Source organism: Mesoplodon densirostris, chromosome 18 (genome assembly GCF_025265405.1).
Source record: "Mesoplodon densirostris isolate mMesDen1 chromosome 18, mMesDen1 primary haplotype, whole genome shotgun sequence".
Classification (NCBI taxonomy): Eukaryota; Metazoa; Chordata; class Mammalia; order Artiodactyla; family Ziphiidae; genus Mesoplodon; species Mesoplodon densirostris.
In genome coordinates, this window is record NC_082678.1 from 27,707,737 (window position 1) to 27,726,314 (window position 18,578).

The 18,578-nt window shown below is 56.1% G+C and overlaps 1 protein-coding gene and 1 pseudogene across 1 annotated transcript in view; one reads left to right on the forward strand and one right to left on the reverse strand.

The window, feature by feature from the left end:
* LOC132479150 (uncharacterized) overlaps nucleotides 1-1,943 on the forward strand; it is an 82,220-nt gene extending 80,277 nt beyond the window's left edge. The window contains 4 exon segments of the mRNA XM_060082730.1: nucleotides 1,007-1,145; nucleotides 1,264-1,398; nucleotides 1,529-1,635; nucleotides 1,742-1,943. Coding sequence (XP_059938713.1) covers nucleotides 1,007-1,145; nucleotides 1,264-1,398; nucleotides 1,529-1,635; nucleotides 1,742-1,943 — 583 coding nt within the window.
* Nucleotides 1,944-3,726: 1,783 nt separating this feature from the next.
* Nucleotides 3,727-6,678, reverse strand: LOC132479357 (forkhead box protein J1-like; annotated as a pseudogene).
* Between the last annotated feature and the right edge of the window lie 11,900 nt (nucleotides 6,679-18,578).

An 18,578-nucleotide genomic window follows, 5' to 3' on the forward strand; every position in this document is an offset into this window, starting at 1 on the left:
TGTCTCTTCCTTTTGTAATAAGGAACTGGAGAAAGAGAAAGGGAAACTATCTTGCCCCATGGTCATACTGCTAGTGATTACCAAGAAGAAGATGGTCCCTTTCCACTGAGGACTTCTCCACTGATCACACACTGTGCTTGGGCTGTGAGCTACGTTTTAGGTCACAGTTGAGTAGACACATACTATATGGACATAAGTAGTTTCTGAAACAAACTTATTGTGCACTGTGATTTTTTTCTCTTCTATTTGTATTCAAAAAGAGTATTTTGTGCTTCCCTGCTGGTCGTGGCCTTTAAACGGATTCCACAATTCACTGACACCTGAGTGACAGCCTGCAGAGTGAAAGTCAGAGAGCTATAGATGACTTTGCTCGTTGGGTTCAGGTGTTTACTTGGTGTGATTCAACGTATAGGATAGAGCAGCCAGGAAAATAAAATCACCTTCTCCCCACACCCACACCCCCAGCAAATGCTGCATGTGCGACTAAGTCCGAAGCGGACTGGTGTGAAGCGCGTCTAAGGGAGTAACAAGTTTCTGCCCAGTGCCGTTGTGCAGTGTTTTCACTGCACGAGGGCAGTTGGCCAAGGGCAAAGAAAGGTGAACGGGGCTGAAAATCCTGCCTATGCTCCATGCTAAGCCACATACAAATGTCTCTCCAGAGACACTTGGGGTCCATTTTGGACAGACACAGAGAACTTCTGGAAGGCCAGCATGCATGCAATGATTTTCATGATCCCGGGTCTGTGGTGATTTTGCTCATTGTGATTATGGACTGAGGTCCCCATTTAGTCCTAGTGAAAGCAGAGATAACACATTGTGAGAGAGATGAAAAGTGACATGCAACACTAACAGTGTGTGTTTTCCTCCAAGGGGCTTTTTTGGATTTCTGCTGCGTAAGAGAAGCTCAGGGGAAAGTGAGAGTCAGGTAGATGTGAGGAGGATAAAGTACTGTGGCCAGAGAAAGCAGGGGAGATGCAGAATTAATATTTCCCTTTCTGTGTTCTAGGAGGGCTTTTTCGGGAGAAGGCGGCCACTTTGGCTTAGGGGTATGTATAGGCCTCTCAGCGCCACACGCAAGGAACACATGACCCAAAAGCTACACGACAGGGAGTCTTCTGCTGAGGATGAGATATTTCTGCATCCCAGCAGGAGGCCCCAACTCGTCATCCGGAGCTCACTGAGGAGTCTGAATCTTTACCTCATCAAGAGGCCCCTGCTCAGCATCCACAGACCCCTGAGGACGTTGAATCTTTTTCACCCCAGGCAGAGGCCCAGGCTCAGCATGCAGAGCCCACTGAGGAGGTAGAACCACCTCCACTTCCGCAGGAGGCTCCATCTCAGCCTTCAGAGGCCCCTGAGGAACTAGAAACTTCCAAGTCCTCAGGAGGCCCTCGCCCGGCCTTTGGAGACACTTAAGGAGGTTGTAGTTCGACTAGAAGCACATCATTGGGTAAATGAAGCTCAGCAGTCACACTTGTACAAGGTCACTGTTAAATCTCTGGCTCTGGCACTTCCCATAAATCCACAGGTCACTAAAGAGGTTGAACCTTCTCCAGTCCAGGAGGAGACCCCATCTCAGCCTCCAGAGCACCCTGAGGTGATTGATCCTTCTCTACTCCCATCAAGAGGCCCCAAGTGAGGCTCCAGCTTTCCCTACTGAGTATGTACTTCAAATTCCAGTGACTGATGAGGTAGCATCTCTACCTGGCGTTCAGCGTCACGCTCCTTCAAACTTGCCCAGTGTTCCACTGCACCCTCTGGATTTGGAATTTACCATGAATCCAGAGGCCACTACGGAAGCTGAGTTTCCTACAGTTCAGCAGGAGGCCCTGGCTCCCCCTGTTGAGCATCCTGAGGAGGCAGTATCTTCTACAACCCAACAAGAGACCACAGCTAGGCCTCCAGAGCCTCCTGGAGAGGATGAGACTTCAAGGGAGCAGTAGCAGCCAGCTCAGCCTCTGAGCCTCCTGGGGAATTTGAACCTTCTCCAACCCAGCAGGAGCGCACAGGTCAGCCTCCAGAGCCTCTTGTGGAAGCTGTGCCTTCTCCAAGTGAACAGGAACAACTGACTCAGCCTTCTGAACCTACAGAGCCTCCTGAGAAGGTGAAAGTAGCAAACCAGCAGGAGACCCCAGCTCAGCTTTTAGAGTCTTTTGGAGAAGCTGAAACTTCTGCAACCCAGGAGGAAGCCTCAGCTCCGTCTCTAGAGGCTCCTAATGAGGCAGAATCTTCTCCAACCCAGCAGGAGATCCCAGCTCTGTCTCCTCCGGAATTAGAACCTTCTGCAACCCTGCAGGAGCAACCAGCTCACCCTCCAAGTCTTCTTCAGGGGAGGTGGAACCTTCTCCAAATCAACAGGAACAGCCAGCTCAACCTCCAGAGCATCATGAAATGACAGTTTCACCTCCAAGTCACCCTCATGCTCAGCATTCAAAGTTATCCAGTGTCGCTGTCAAACCTGCAGATGTGGAGCTTACCATCACAGAAGAACCCACTCCAGAGGTGAGACCTTCTCCAAATCAGCACAAGCCTTCAGCTCAGCCCTCAGTGCCCCTTACTAATGCAGAATTTTCTACAACCCAGCATGAGGCCCGCACGCTGCCTTCACAGCCATCTGAGGACGTTGAACCTTTGCCAGTTCAACAGGAGGCTCCAGCCCAAACTCCAGAAGCCGGTTCACATAATAAACCTTCAGTAAAAGAGGAGACCCCAGCTCAGTATCCAGAGCATCCTGGAGAAGAAGTTATACCTGCCACAAGCCAGCAGGAGACCCCAGCTCAGCTTTCAGAGTCTTTTGGAGAAGCTGAAACTTCTGCAACCATGGAGGAAGCCTCAGGTGGAGCAAGACACTCCACCGCAGGAGTGCAAGCAAGGGCACGTGGCCATCCCCCCTTCCTGGTCCCAGTGGTTCTAGCAAGCACTGCGTCCCTCCCAGTTAAGCCTCAGCTGTAGCTACACTCACTACATTGGTCTGTCTGTCCCCTTTCCCTCTGCAGCTTGGCTGCCCCAGCCCCTAACCCCCAGGTCCCCATCTCCCCGCTGCTCTCAACCTCAAGTTGGGCTCAAAGATTAGGGACACATACCCTCTTCCCCAAATCTAGGGATGAAGCCAGAAGATCCCAGAGGCCTTAGAAAATCTCCTGGCTCCACCCGGTACCCTGCCCTCGTTCTGTCTCCTCTCTCTTCCCCCCTCCGCCTAGCTCTGCCTCACAGACTGTTGGCCACAGCCCCAGGGAAGCTCTGCTGGGAAAGGCCTCTAGGGTGTTAATTTGCAGTCACCTACTCAGCATTTCTGGTACCTGGGAACTTGCTCTGGATAGAGACCTGGGGAGGGGAGCAGGAGAGAGAGAAGCTTCAGAAGCTAAGGTGTTCGGGGCGGGCCCCGTACTGATGTTTCCAGCTTGGCCAGGGCCCCTCCAAGCCGCAGCTCTCATAGTGCAGGGCCCTTAGCATGTCTCTGGAGCAGGGAAGAAGTGGATCCATGAAACACTGTGTGTATGGGGGGCTGGAGAGCGGAGGCAGCAATTTTGGTCCTGGGCGCCAATTCTCAGCCTGCTGGACTAGAATCTGAGGATGGCCTGGGCTGGGGGCCGTGTGGCCTGGTGGGGTGACCTGGCCCAGCCCCTGCCTGGGCGGTAGGGTGTCCATGGGCCTGCACTGGCGGGGAGGGGGACAGTCTGGGCCCAGACTTCGGTGCTGTCTGGAGGTGGGGCAGGGCCTGGCTTCTTACAAGAAGGTGCCCAGGCTGGCCCAGTCATGCAGGTCAGAGGCCAGTGTGGCATCCCCGGCCTCAAAGAGGGGCTCGGGGGGCAGGGAGCTACGGGTGCTCTCGTCCCAGGGGTGCTCCAGAAAGGATGTGGCCAGGAAGGTCTCATCGAAGTCCAGGCTGTCGGTAGCCTGCTCCACTGGAGGCCCCCAGGTAACAGGGCAGTCGATGTGGTGGCCATGGATGGTGAGGTCCACGTCCCCGTGTGAGGCAGGGCTCAGCGGCGGGATCAGCTCCGAGGTCTCCAGCGTGCCCAGCTCCCCGTCCAGCGTGCCAGCGTCCAAGATGGCCTCCCAGTCAAAGTTGCCCTTGAGGGGTTCCAGCTCACCCTGCTCCTCCTGGGTCAGCAGCAGGGGGCTGGAGGGCCGCAGGAACTTGGCCTCCTGCTTGGGCAGCGGCTGTTGACGCTTACGCCCCAGCCTGCCCTCGCCTTCACCCCAGCCCGCCTCCCCAGTGGCCTCCTCAAACTCCCGCAGCAGCTGCTGGGCCTCGGTGTTCACGGTCAGTGGCCCGGCCCATGGGGCGGCGCCGGGCACTGGCGTCGCCTGGCAGGCAAAGGCCAGGTGGATATGGACTGAGGGCAGCCGCCGCTTCTTCAAGGCCCCACTCAGCAGCCGCTCGGCATACTGGGGTTCGATGCGAAAGAAGCCCCCCCTTGCCTGGCTCATCCTTCTCCCGAGGCACCTTGATGAAACCCTTGTTCAGGGACAGGTTGTGGTGGATGGAGTTCTGGACACAGGGAGATAGGAGAGAAGGAAGACAGCTGGGTGAGTGGGTGGGGTCAGTGATGGGGGGCTCCTAGCACCAATGCCAGTCCCACCACCACCTTCTCTCCGATGGGGGCAGGCAGACAGAGGCGCTGCTCTGACTGGGAAGCTCTGGGACACCAGCCACAGGGCACCAGGAGCTGGGAGTGCTGTCGGGGGCTTTTGTTCCCTTTTGCCAGGATATCTGCCTGCTCAGTCATCCGAGCCCTGAGACGCAGGGTGGCTCTCAGTGCCAGCCTGTCCTGCCCTCCCTCCCTTACCCTGCCGCTTGCGGCCTCTGGTCAAAGGCCTTGGCTCCCCCAGGGCCTGGACGGCCATCTCCCTCTGCCTGGGCCTGGCTGGCCTTCTCTGTGAAATGAGTGAGTGGGTGTGAGGGTGTGTGTGTGGGGGGTATGAAGTGTGGGAGGATCTGATGACTTTCCTTGTTTGTAGAGCCGGCTGCTGGCCTGGGCCCTCACCAACCATGTCCCCTTCCTCCCACGCCAGGCTCTGAGGCCTCAGTTGATTATTACCCAGCCAAGAGCATATCGCTCATTCCTGGGGCCTCTCAGGCTTGGGGTAGGGTGGGGAGTGGTGGAGTGTCTCTGCTTTCTCACCAAGATTACAAATGGTACCTGCCCCAGGGTCAGGGCCCAAGCAAACGTGGAATAGCTGTGATCACAGGAACTCTGATCCTGTGACCTGTGCCACAGGGAAGGATCTGTGCATCCTCAGGGTCTCTGTCCCCGAGTAGCCCCTGATCCTGATGGTCGAAGATGCTCAGGATAGTGTGTGCCCAGCCTGAATCACCATCCTGCCTTGTTCACGCCTGGGTGCACAGTCCAAACCACGCTGGGGCACAGGGGTCTGGGGCCTGGTGGGTGGGGCTGGCAGGTGAGTAGTGCCCCCTGGAAAGACTGGGATGTTTACATGGTGGGCTGGGCCCCTTGGCTGCTCTGTGCCAGGTTCCGGAGACTTGGAACATGAAGCCAGTGTGGGAGGAAAGAGCCCCTGTGGAAAGCACGTGGCTGAGGTAATTGTCCCCCCAGGGAGGTTGATGAGAAGAGGGGGAGGAGTGAAGGCAGGAAACTAGCTAGGGCTTGGGGTGGGGGCTGGCACAGCAGCTTTCGGAAGGCCCCGTAGCCCTTCCACTGGGACACAGATGGCCTTCACACCCCGCAGCACGCCCCTCACCCATCCCAGACCACTTCCAGCCAACTGAAAGCAGGCAGGATGGAGAGCCTGGCAGGAACGATGCTCTGCTTCCAGTCAGGCCCTGACAAACTGACCTTGAGGAGGGTAGTGTCGAGGAATTCTAGGACTTGGGACAAAAAATGTGTCCCTCAGTCCATCAACCTACCCTGGGGGGCTGTGTCCACGCATAGTTCAGCCCTGGTCTTTGGGCTGAGCCTGCCAGATGAGTGACAAGTTCTTTCCACTTGAACCTCTATGTCGGCACCCCTACAGCCCTCTGAACATCCTCCCTCCTCTGTCTCTGAAGTCAAAGGGGCAGCAGTCCAAGCACTGGGCTCCCTTGAGGTCCTTCCTGGACGGCCTTCCTCTCTCGGGGCCCTGGCCGTACCGCGCCTACTTGGCCTGCGGATCTGGGATGTGAGTCCAGTCTGCGCGGGCATGGGGAGGGAGGGAGGGAGTGCCTCCCTCCCTGCCAGGTGGGATCAGCGTGGCGGAAGTAGCAGAAGTTGTCCGTGGTCCACTTGTAGATGGCCGACAGGGTGATCTTGGTGGCCTTGCTGGCCTGCATGGCCATGCAGATGAGCGTGGCATACGAGTAGGGCGGCTTCACGTGCGGGTTGGTGGCGTAGTCCACGTCGTCGGGAGGCGAGGCCTGCAGCCCCGAGGGGGCGCTCCGCGGCGCTCCGCGGCGTGCACGAGTATGTGGGCTTGTCGGGTGTGTGTGGCTGCCCCAGCCAGGCGGGTTCCGCTGCCAGGGGAAACCCCAGCTCGGCCGAGCCTGACAGCTCGTTGTAGCCGTGGGGGTCAGTGTCCCTCGAAGGCAGGGCGGGGGCTTGGCGTTGAGAATGGAGAATTCTGCAGCCACTTCAGGCTGGTCAGGCTGTCATTCAGGGCGTTGGACTCCAGGCCGCCTTCCGGTCCGGCCTCCTCCGCTGCCCCTGCTCCCGAGACGCATAGCCAGCTCTCCGCCATATCTGCGGTGACTCTCCGAGGGGGCGGTCAACATCCACCAGCCGAGCCGAGGGTGGCCGCCGAGCTCTCTGGCCCGCGGACTCCCGCGTCTTCAGTTACACAGCCTCCTAGAAGCGTGCTTCCATTCCGCGATTCAGGGGTAGCCCCCTCCGAAATGAATGTCGTGCCTGCAGGGACCATAGCCGGAACTGAGACCTCCTTCCCCACCGCCGAGGGGAGAGTTTGTGCGAGGGGGTAGGCTCTTACTAAAATCCTTCCTGCAGCTGGGGAGGATCTTTTACTGCCGAGGTCTGGGAAACAGAAGGTGTGCCCGGGGGTCCGACCCACACGGGGTTCACCTCGCTCTTTTCCTCTTTGATCTTTTAGAGGGGACTTAATTAGCCAAATGAGGGAATAGTGTAGGGACATGTGAGGCCACCCCTTTCTCCTTCAAAGCGGGGAATTAACCCCCCTCTCTCCGTCCACAACCAATGGAAATGGGGCGAGAGAGTCCAGGAGGGCAGGACGACGGGTCGGGGGGCGGGGGAGGTCGTCTGATCTTTGAAAAGGGATATTAGGATGGGGATCAAGGGGAAGGAAGGAAACAATACAGAGAGTTATAAGGGGGCGGCAAGTGACTGTCCCCCAAACGCCTCTGATGTCAGTCCCCGGGCCCACCACTTCCGTCGGGGACGGATGGGAGAGCGGGCTGGTACTGACGCCCTCCCTTCCCACGGCCTGCAGCCCTCCCCGTCCCTTACCTGGCTCAGAGCGCAGCCCGGGCCAAAGGAAGGTTCTCAAAGAAAGTCCTCCCACCGCCCACCCTCACCGCGGCTCTCTGCTCCCAGCTCGAGGGCCCAGCCAGCAATCCTCGTCGCCACTCACGCCCGCTGGCTCCTCTCTGAAAGCCTGCTGCCCGGGGACCTGCACTCAGTAGCCGCTAGCAAGGCGTCTCCTGCTGCCGTGGCGACGCCCCGCCCATATAAACAGCTTCCGCTTCTGCCATTGGCCAGGGCGTCTCCAAAGAGACCGCGGGCTCTTAACCGCTCTCTCACGCGGTAACTCTTCAAAATCCCTCCTGCCGCCCTCTCCCGCGCGCGACCAAAGCCCCCTACCCGCCACCGCGTCCCGGCTCCACGCATTCCCGCCCGAGGGCCCCGAGCAGGGCTCGGAGAGGCGCGCGCCTCGGTGCTCCCGCAGAGGCCCCGGGGCCCTCGGCGAGCAGTTCGCGGCGCGAACCGTACTCCACCCCACCTCCTTCCCATGTGGGCTGCTCAGAGGTGGCGACGGCTCCTGGGATGCAGCCCCTGGTGCGGGGGCCAGGGCTTCATGCATGCTTGGGGCTTTCCTTTCCTCTCCTCTGGGCTGCGAGTGGCACTTACTCACGTTTCTGCGCCCTATCCCTGTCTCCCGACCGAGTGTCGTCTTGGTGCCCGCAAGCAGGTCTGACTCTCCGATGCCACCTGCCGCTCAGGTCCGCAGAAACCGCAGCCCCGGTCGCAGGCACCCCAAGGCGGCTAGGGTAATCCAGTGTTTCCCGGTAAGCGCTCCCTCCCCGCCCCGTCCTCAGCAAGATTCCCAGAAGCTGACATTCCAGAGGCTTCTTCGGAAGTGCTCTCCCTCCTTTCCAGATAGCCGAGTAAACAGAGCCTCTGGGTGAAACCCAGGAAAGCCGTGGACTTGCCAAATTCTTCTACTGGGGTCATTAATTTCACCAACTTTTAAGTGAAAGACTAACGTTGGACTGTGGTCCTTCCTCCTCCCTTCCCCCAGCCTCCCTCCAGTCACCAGCTTTCCTACTCTTCAATTATTGAGGAGCTGCAGTTGGAAATTCTCCGGTTGAAGGGGGAGGGGGTCGGGGTGGGGGTGTGGAGGTGAGGGCTCCTTATCAGGCCTCTGCGCAGGAGCTGTGCCCGGGATATGGTACACCAGCTCCCACCCAGAAACATGTCTTTCCCTCTACCCCTTGCCCTCTCTCACTCCTCCATGTCCAGCTTGTCTTGAGTCAAAGTTTTTTTTTTCTTCCCAAGTATTTATTGTTTTTATTTTTATTTTTATTTTATTTTTATTTTTTATTAGTTTCTGCTTTATAACAAAGTGAATCAGTCATACATATACATCTGTTCCCACATCCCTTCCCTCATGCATCTCCCTCCCTCGCACCCTCCCCATCCCACCCCTCCAGGCGGTCACAAAGCACCGAGCTGATCTCCCTGTGCTCTGCGGCTGCTTCCCACTATCTATCTACCTTACGTTTGGTAGTGTATATATGTCCATGCCTCTCTTTCGCCTTTTCACAGCTTATCCTTGGTTGAGAGTCCGCCTGCCCATGCAGGGGACATGGGTTCGTGCCCCGGTCCGGGAAGATCCCACATGCCATGGAGCGGCTTGGCCCATAAGCCATAGCCGGTGAGCCGGTGCGTCCGGAGCCTGTGCTCTGCAACGGGAGAGGCCACAACAGTGAGAAGCCCACGTACCACAAAAAACAAAAGAAAACAAAACAAAAACATTTGTATTTCCACTAATAAACTCAAATTATCTTTGCTTTTTCCCATCACACTCCCCAGAGCCTTTTCACAGAATTGTCACTGGTCCCCTGGCCACTATCCTGACGTCCGTGTGATACTCCATCAGATTCTTTGGAGGCCCGTCTACCTAGCAAGGCCTCGTGATTCTAATCGGCTCACCACCTACAATGGTCAACTCAGAGTTCCTCCCTTTGTGAACCTTGCAGAACAATCTCAGAACATACCATCGCCCGCCGCCCCCCCCCGCGGCACCGCATTGGTCTTGGGGCCAAAGAAGACCCAGAGGCTTCTTAGGGGAAGAGGTGCAGGAATGACACGGGTGCTTTCTCAGCATCACTCCCACAAGGGTGATGAGAGCAGCGAGGATGGGGACCTGAGCCATACTTGCCACCAGCTGGGGCTCCTGGCAGAGCACCTTTGGGCCTGGGGAGGGTGGACCATGGGATGCTCCCCGGGCTCCCTCCTTGTGGGCGCTCAGTGAGGGGAGTGGCATCCGTGTGGGGAGGGAAACAGCGTGGAGAGGGAGACCGAGTGCCTGAGAAGCTGTCCTGACGGCCAAGCCAGCCTGAGGCACCTCAGTCATAGGATGGAACTTTGAACTTACAGCTGAGCGTGGTGAGGTCTGTTGATTCCACGGGAACTACCACAGTGGATGCTCCTGTCATTAACCTGACATTAACCCGACAGATGCTTCCAGAGAGTTCCCCAGCTCTTTACTACCAGTGTGACGCTAACAGCAGAATCCGAGAAACCTTTTACCAAGAGAGCAGATGCACTTTCCTTCTCCCGTAAGAGCCCTTGAGACCTCGGGGTGAGGCTACGATGCGACCCTCAACTCCCTCTCCCGGCAGCCGCCACTGTCATTCGGTTTCATGTCTGGCCTGAACGGTGAAGCCAGTTTAATCTGAGAATGGCTGGCTCCCGAGATCACTGTAAAGAAGCCCAGGCATTGTTTTCCTTCCAGGTCTCGCTCCCCTGCCGCCATCCCAGAGTGGAATAAACATCCACCAGCAGGTTGGCCCGAAGGAGTTAGGGAGAGGAGGAAGCACAAGGCCTGGGGTCAGTTTCCAACAGCATGGGTGGCTGAAACAATTCCCAGGAGCTCTCTCTGCCAAACTCGGGGGTTGGTGGGCGGCCACTGCGGGGAGGCAGGAGCCTAGATTCCTCTCTTGAAGCCCAGTGAGCGGCTGGCCGGCACCGCTGCCCCAGACTCAGGGCGGAGTGAGGGCAGAGATGGCATCTTCCCCAACTAGTGACCAAAACAAATCCTGCCTGTAACCTTTGCCACAGAAGCATCCCCGCTTTTGTGGAACAGGGATTAATCTAGTCTCACATATATTTTTTTTTCCTGGAAAATTTCAGCATATTAAATACAGGCTCTTGCCAGTTAGGAATGGAAGCCTCAGCGAGGGCCCCTCGGATGTGCGCGTGCCCAGCAAGCTTGGGGTTGGGTGTGGGTGAACATGAACTTTCACACGAAGTCTGGATAACCTAAATGAGTTTCAAAATAAACAAACTGGACAGACAGACGTACATTTGGCAAAAAGACATGAGAAACCAATGGACAGACAGAAGCCAGGTAAAGAGTGGGAAGGCAGGAAGTGAAGTGTACCCTGGACCTCAGCCGCTCTGGCCCAGGCCTGGCTGGGTCAACGCTAAGTGGAAAGGCTGGCGAGCCCCTGGGAAGGCCGTGGGAGGTGTCTCTGGGGATTACGGCTTCCTCCCCCACAAGCCTGCATGGGGCCAGAGGGGTGAGGACCTGGGTCTTTTGCAAGCTGATGGAGAGTGGCAACCACAGGAGTTTGTGTCCCTCCAGCACCTGTAGCCACGTTGCCAAGGGAGTAAAGCACTGGACCCACGATGGGACGTGGCTGTCCTGAAGCTTAAACATGTCCAGGGCATGTTTAAGAGATTACAAACCATGCAACATGAAGGCAGTCTCTGCCGTGAACCCAGAAGGGGCAATTTCGACCTAGTCCACTGGGCAAGACGTGGCTTTAGAGCCATGGTTGGTGAAGCCCTTGGTGAGCATGGAGCAGGGGGACATCAATGCCCAGAGTGTGACTGACAGGTGGGCTCCTCCTGAGAACTCATCCCGGATTCAGTTTAGTGTCATGAGAAGGAATAAGGGGCACGTTGATGGCCCTGATTGAATTTACAGAGTTAGGGCTCCAGGGAGAAGAGTCACCCTCGACCCCTGATCGTTCCTTTGGGATCCAAATCTAGGGAGCACAAGGCAACTGGTGGTCGCCCAGGGCTCACTGGGTCACAGAGCTAGTCTATAAAATGCAGCCTTTGAAATTCCTCTCTGATCCTAACTAACCACTCTCCTCTGAGGGGCTACAGGTTTCCTTTTCAAGGACTCAGGCTCTCTTTCCAAGACCTTATCACAGACGCCGTGTCTGCCTTAAACTGCCTGTTGATGGAAACGAGACCAGGCCCCCTGCCATGGGATCTGCAAGATCATGATGGAGAGGACGCGGTCAGGTCAAATTGGAAGGCTTTGGCAGTATTTTTGTGCCTTTCTCCATGCCCAAATAGTTTCGCTTAGAGCAGAGTCGCTCTTTGCCCAAGGACTCTCCCGAGGCCGCCTCACTTCCTTTCAGCAACTGGCTCCCAGCACCTTAGCAAAGCCCATGCCTTCTTGCAGGAACTGCAGGGCAGGAGATGGGTGTCCCAGGGTGAGAGCAGGGGTGCGAGCAGGGGAGCGTCTCCCACCAAGTTCATGTTCAGCAGACTGCCACTCACCGGGTAAGCAGACCGCAGAGCACAGCTTATTGTCCAGTGCTTTCATGCTGGCGATGTCAAAGTCATTGTTATTGTCACACTCCATACCTAGAAATGCGAATGTCCTCTGGCCTGTAACGGAGTTAAGGCAGTTAGAGAGGACCTGGCTGTGTTTTTCTCTGCTTTGCTGTCCTTAAAATAAAAATCTTAAGGATGGAGACAAAAAACATCAAATCATATATTAAAAAAAATAAATAATTAAAATTAAAAACAAGAATTAAGTGGGTAGAGTGGACAATAAAGGAAACTGTGTGGGTACGTTTGTGTTCTTGCTCTGTTCTGCTCTGTTTCCTTAACTGGCCCCTTTCCAGCCTTCGTTCCTGGGAAATCAGACCCTGGGGAGGTCTGTGGGATTCGGGCACGCAGACCCGGGCCCACAGTAGAGCTAAGCCAGGCTGGAAGAGCTAGGAGAGCCACGGGGGAAGTGACCCCGGACTCCGGCCTGTGTCTGTCGGTGCACGTGGGGTTTGTTTATGACCACAAGGCTCTGCGAAATGACTAATACATAAAATGGCAATTAAAGCTCTTTGGTCCCGTAATTTTGCACCTCAAATCAAAGAATCGCATTGTTCACAAAATTACGATTTATTTTCTTTGAGACTTAATTTGCTATTCTGAGGATGTTTTAAGGGGCTGACCAGAAACCTACAGTCGTGTAAGATGGGAAGGGGACAGTTTTAGATGTTATTTTTTCAAGCACCCCACTCGGTTTTTTTTCCTTGGTGAAAGGGAGAGGAAGAAACATACATCTACTGCGTACGGCATGTCAGGTGGAAACCACATATGGAATGTCAGGCGGAAACCACGTACTGCCCTGTGCCTTTTAGAAGCAAATATTCTACTGGGGACGGCAATCACAATGGAGATCTCGGAGCCTTGTGCCCTGAAGACATCAACCGAGGGGAGGTAGCGCCCAACCCCGGCTTGGTTGGCGTGTGCGTGCGGCAGAGGCACAGCCTGGGCGACCACCCCTCCTCCGGCACTACTTGGCCAGGAGAGAGTGGTCATGTGCGCATGCGCACCCCTGCACACCACACCGCCCCCCAAGCAACTGCCATGGCCAAAGCAGAGGTGACTAGTGTGACATCTGCATCCAGGCTGGGATCCAGGTTTGCTCTGGAGGTTGCCCTTCTGTGGAGGCACCTCAGGGGAGCAGAGGGAAGAGACACCGGTTCCTGGGACGCCTGGTCCTACACTCCCAGGTGGGATTCCCAGCTCGCCTACCCTCCCCCCACCCCGCCACTTCCTTGCTCTATATGTAGGTCGTTCCTTCGCTTCTTGGCTTACTAGAAACCAAATTCTTCCGACTGAAGATATGGTTGACCTTATTTACAAAACAGAAATAGAGTCACAGGTGTAGAAAACAAACTTATGGTTATGGCGGGGGGCAAGGGAGGGGAGGGATAAATTGGGAGATTGGGATTGACATATACACACTACTATATATAAAATAGATAACTAATAAGGACCTGCTGTAGAGCACAGGGGACTCTACTCAGTACCCTGTAATGGCCTATATGGGCAAAGAATCTAAAAAAAGAGTGGATATATGTATATGTATAATTGATTCACGTTGCTGTACAGCAGAAACTAACACAACATTGTAAACCAACTCTTCCAATTAAAAAAAAATATCTACTTGAGGCCTGAACGATGGTAAAGAGACTCGTGCCAATAGCCTACAAACACTAGTGTACGCTGAGCTGCTAACGTCTCTTCACCTCACCTTTGCTGTGCCGCCAGGGCTGTGATCCTTCTGCTACTGTAACATCAGCCGTTTTCTTCACTAAAGCAGGAAAACCTACTGCCTAACAGTCGGTTCCCCCAAGGGGAGGAAGCTGTTCTCCTGCTGCAGATGAACTTTGGGGCTGCTAGAGCAGTTCTGTGAGACTCAGCTGAGAAGCTGAAGCAGGAAGGAAGGTGATGGCAGTTGCCCAAGAAGCTTCAGGATCTACTCAACGTAGGTGGAGAACTCCATGTATCTACTGCAGCCTTGGCTCAGAGGCCCAGAAAGAGCCAGGAAGGCTGCTGAGGTCCTCAGATACCCTGCTTGCTTTGATATTCCATCAAGAAGACGACCTTTCCCCAAAGCCACACCCTTGAGCAGTGCCACCAAGTCACACCAGTGCCCCTTTCTGTACCCTTCAGAGAATACCCGGGAAAGAAATATAATAAAAGGGAGCAAAAGACCAGGTCTTTTACCATCTTCTTGTGTGGGTGATCCGTCCTCTTCTTCTAGAACATCATTCCCCTAGGACAGAAGGAAGGCACTGTGAGTCCATAAAGCAGTGAAAGGAGTCTACTGATTGTCAGAAGACAGAACTAATCACCCTCATGGTATCCATACATTTCCTGTCCGTGTGAGATGGCTGGGAGGCCCAGCAGAGGCAGATTTTGCTTGGCGAGGCAGGATCGGCCCGTAGGGACCAGGTCTGAGACACATTACAGGGGGACCAGGTCTGAGGCACCTTACAGAGGGACCCTGGGACTGTCAGGAATAGCCTTGGTAATAGTTTAGCTCACACTGTTTCTCTCAGGTGGAAATCAAAGTTGCCAAATGAAAAAGCAAACCGTGAGATCATAAAACTTTCAGAAACCCTTTAGGATCCCCAATCCCATCCAGATACTCCTTTGAGAACATCTGGCTCAAGAGAAAGTTGTAGAGTCCCCACTGGGAGCTGGGCATTCCATATACTTCAGGCACACCTCCATCAGAGCACTTCTCACGCTGAGTTATAACTCTGATTCCTCCATCAGATGGAGCTCCGGAATGGATGGGATGGGTGGATTGGGGGTGTGGGCAGGCAAAAGCCATGTCACTCGGTCTTTGTGTCCCCCAGTGCCAGGAAGATGTGAGATGCCTGTGCCAGGTAAATATTAAGTGAATTGGAGGACAAACACCCTCTCAAGGGTCTGGCCTGGAAGACTTCCCTCTGGAACTCACCCCACGCCTATTACGCTGAGACCAGCGCCCTCTGATAACCGGACAGTCCCTCTGCTCTGCACCCTGCCTCTAACAGATCCAAGTGCACCACCTTGGAAGGCTTCTTCCAGAAGAGCCCCCATCCTATTTGCATCCTGTGCCAGCGCCGGCAGTCCCTCTGACCGGGGAGGGGCACCAGCGTCCACCTTGCTCTTACCTCTGCATCCTGCTCTTCGGCGGTGGCGACGAGGCCCGCAAAGTTGCAGTCTGGAGACGCCGCTGGCGTCACCTGCAAAGGAGCAACAAAAGTCAAGGTGCAGATGCCACCGGCTCTCCTACCCAGCTCGCCTGGCAGCAAACCCAAACCAAGTCCTCAGGACAGAAGTGGTGCCACATGGAAGATCACATCTGAGGGAGTCTTTGATTCAACAACCCGGTACCGTGTTTTCCAGGGCTCCCCTCCCGAGCACTGGGGGGCTTTGCCGATCTCCCTGGCAGGCCCTGGACTGAGCTCCTTGGGACTCGAGTACAGAGCAGAGCAGAGCGGCGAGGGCGATCCCATGCTCCTCTCTTACGTCTCCTTCTTCTGAGGGCGTCCTGCTGGCGGCCCGGGGGCAGGGGAGAGCCTCCCCGTCCTCTTCCATGCCAGGGGCGATGTAGGAGCCGGACATGGAGGAGACGGTGTCGGTGCTGATCTGGGAGGACACTATGGACATGACCTTCCTTCTTCAAGTCTGGGTCCCCAGTATGTTGAGGGGGGCAGAGGCGGGGAGAAGAGTGTTTCCTGCCCTCAGCTCAGCTCTTCAGGAGGCCTGGCGCATTTGCTTCAGGCCAGCATGGAATCCCATCCCGGGGGCCTTGCCGTCACTGGAGCTGGGGGTGGCCTGTCCCGTGGGCAGACGGCGAGGGTCCCCAAACACTGAGTTCCTGAACATTGCCCCTCATCCCTTTCCTGGCTGGCAATACATGGGGGAGGGAGGATAGGGAAGAGGTGGAAAGTGAGGAGACAGAAAGCTGGCTTCTTGCTTTGGGAAGGGACTGTACCACACCTGAGGCTGAAGTGGCTGAAGGGCTTCTCACCTCAAAAGTGGAGATCAAAGGAAATGCGAAACCTGCCCAGAGAGCTTGAGTCATGGGCTCAAAGCCACACAGGGCAAAAGAGAAAGGACAACTCAGTGCCACATGGGGTCCTGGATTGGGATGCTGGAATGGAGAGGAGCATTACTGGGGTGATCTGCAAGATGTGAAGGGGGTCTGCGGTTACATGGGATTACCAGGTCAGTGTTCATTTCCTGATTGTGATGGTGGTACTGGGATTATGGAGGCGTGTCCTTGTTCTAAGGAAACACACACTAAAGTATCTAGTGCTAATGGGGCAGCCTGTCTGCAACTTACTGTTAAGGGCGCCAAATATATATTGACTGGGATTACATTGAATCTCTAAATAAATACGGAGTCACTGAACGTTTTTTGAAAAAGCCACCCAGCCAAGGGCCGGGGCAGGGATGAATAGGAGGGACAGGATCCACTCACGCTTCCCGCCCCCTCCACCGCCAACCCCCAAACGCTGCCTGCTGAAAGGGTGTGTGAAGCCCTGTGTTCTGGCCGCTTCGGAGCCCCCTCTTAGCTTTGGCTGCTCGTTGGCAGCATCCATGGACCCTTAAAAGTGCCAGTGTTTGGGTCCCAGCCCCAGAGACGCTAGTGCCAAGCATAGGGATTTTCAGGAGCTCCTGGGGATTCTTCCTGGCAGCCAGAAGCTTCTTCAGCCTTTCCTTACCTGGCAGGCAGTTCTGCCAGCCCCTGACCTTGCCCCTCTTCCCCCAGCATGGGCCCAGGCAGAGGGTGAGGAGGGGGGACAGTGACCGGCCCCACCTGTCAATCCAGGGTGTACCCCTTTTGGCGGGGGCTGGAAGCTGAGCCTGGGGACCAGTGGAGAGGCTGGAGCCCCCATGTTCCCCCAGTGCTGGGGAGCGTGGGGAGGAAGGCCGGAGGGTGGTGGGGAGAGGGAGGGAGTCGTTGCTTAGGGGGTGAAGGGAGTCTCAGAGGGAGGTTGGGGCAGCCTCCTCAGCAAGCGGTGGGAAGGGGATGGGCTGCCTCCTGAGCTCTGTAAGGCCCCAACCCGGCTGGCCCTGCAGTGGGCGCACCCTTCTGAAATATTTGGAATAATTAGCAAGGGAAAGCAGCAAGTTGGCGGGGGAATGCCAGGGTGTTCTGGAGCCAGCCTCCAGTGCAAGGAAAGAAAGGGGCTTCAGGAGAAAGGGGCCCGTGGAGGCTGGGCAGGATTGTGTAGGACAGTGCCCGTTTGTGTGTGTGTGTGTGTGTGTGTGTCTGTGCGCACGTGCACGTGAGTGCTGGGGGAAGGGGCTGTGCACCACAAGGGCGTGCTGGCGGGGCCAGGTGCGGGCTCGGGGGAGAGATGGGTTCCCGGCAAAGCTGGGGTGAGGGGGTTGAAAGGTGCCTGCTGAGTGTCACATATTTGCTGTGCCTCAGTTTCCCCATCAGAACTCTGGTACGTTGATTCCGCACAGGCTGGAGCTGTAGGGTCTAGGCACCCTGTCTTCCGTCTGCCCTGATGGCCTCCCTCAGCCCCAACCTGCATTGGAGGGAAGGCCCTGGGCGGGGTGAATGAACCCCAGGGTGGCAAGTGGGGCCCCAGGGGCTGGGGCCCTCTGACCTCACACCCTGTCCCTTCAGGAAGGGACCAAGGGAGGGAGGAGCTGGAGACAGGCCCAGGCGAGGACCGCAGGTGAGTCTGGGCAGGCCCTCAACTTGGGCGAGGTGGGGAACGTGAGCCGAGCCCTGGGCAAGAACGGCCTTTGTGAGGGAGTCCCCAGGGCCAGGGAGGGGGCTGGGCCTCCTTTGCCGCCTGCTCCTCGGGGCTGTGGGTACAGTCTCCCCATTGCACATATAGAGGTGCCGAGGCCCTGGCTGCAGGGGACCCCCGAGGGCCGCCTCTCAGCCCCTTTCTCTCTGGGCACCCAGAGATCATGAGGAGTGCATCAGGGGACACTCTGCAGGCCTTTGGTGCCCCCCATCTTCCTCCCAGCCATTCCCCCTTGGGCCGTGGCCTCCCCAAAACTGGCCCATGCTTTTCCCCAGAGAAAGTTGCAAGCAGGTCCATTTTGAGACTTTTTAAAACTTTATTTTTAAAAATGTTTTTATTGTAAATAACTTTCTATGAAAAAGGTTAAAATGCCCGACGGGTTAGGAGAGTGGATGTGGGATGCAGCCCAGGGCGTTTATGGTGGAGCAAGACACTCCCCTGCAGGAGTGCAAGCAAGGGCACGGGGCCATCCCCCCATTCCTGGTCCCAGTGGTTCTAGCAAGCACTGCGTCCCTCCCAGTTAAGCCTCAGCTATAGCTACACTCACTACATTAGTCTGTCTGTGCCCTTTCCCTCTGCAGCTTGGCTGCCCCAGCCCCTAACCCCCAGATCCCCATCTCCCCGCTGCTCTCAGCCTCAAGTTGGGCTCAAAGATTAGGGACACATACCCTCTGCCCCACCTCTAGGGATGAAGCCAGAAGATCCCAGAGGCCTTAGAAAATCTCCTGGTTCCACCCGGCACCCCGGCCTCCTTTCTGTCTCCTCTCTCTTCCCCCCTCCGCCTAGCTCCTCCTCACAGACTGCCGGGAGAGGCCTCTTGGGTGTTAATTTGCAGTCACCTAATCAGCATGTGTTGTAC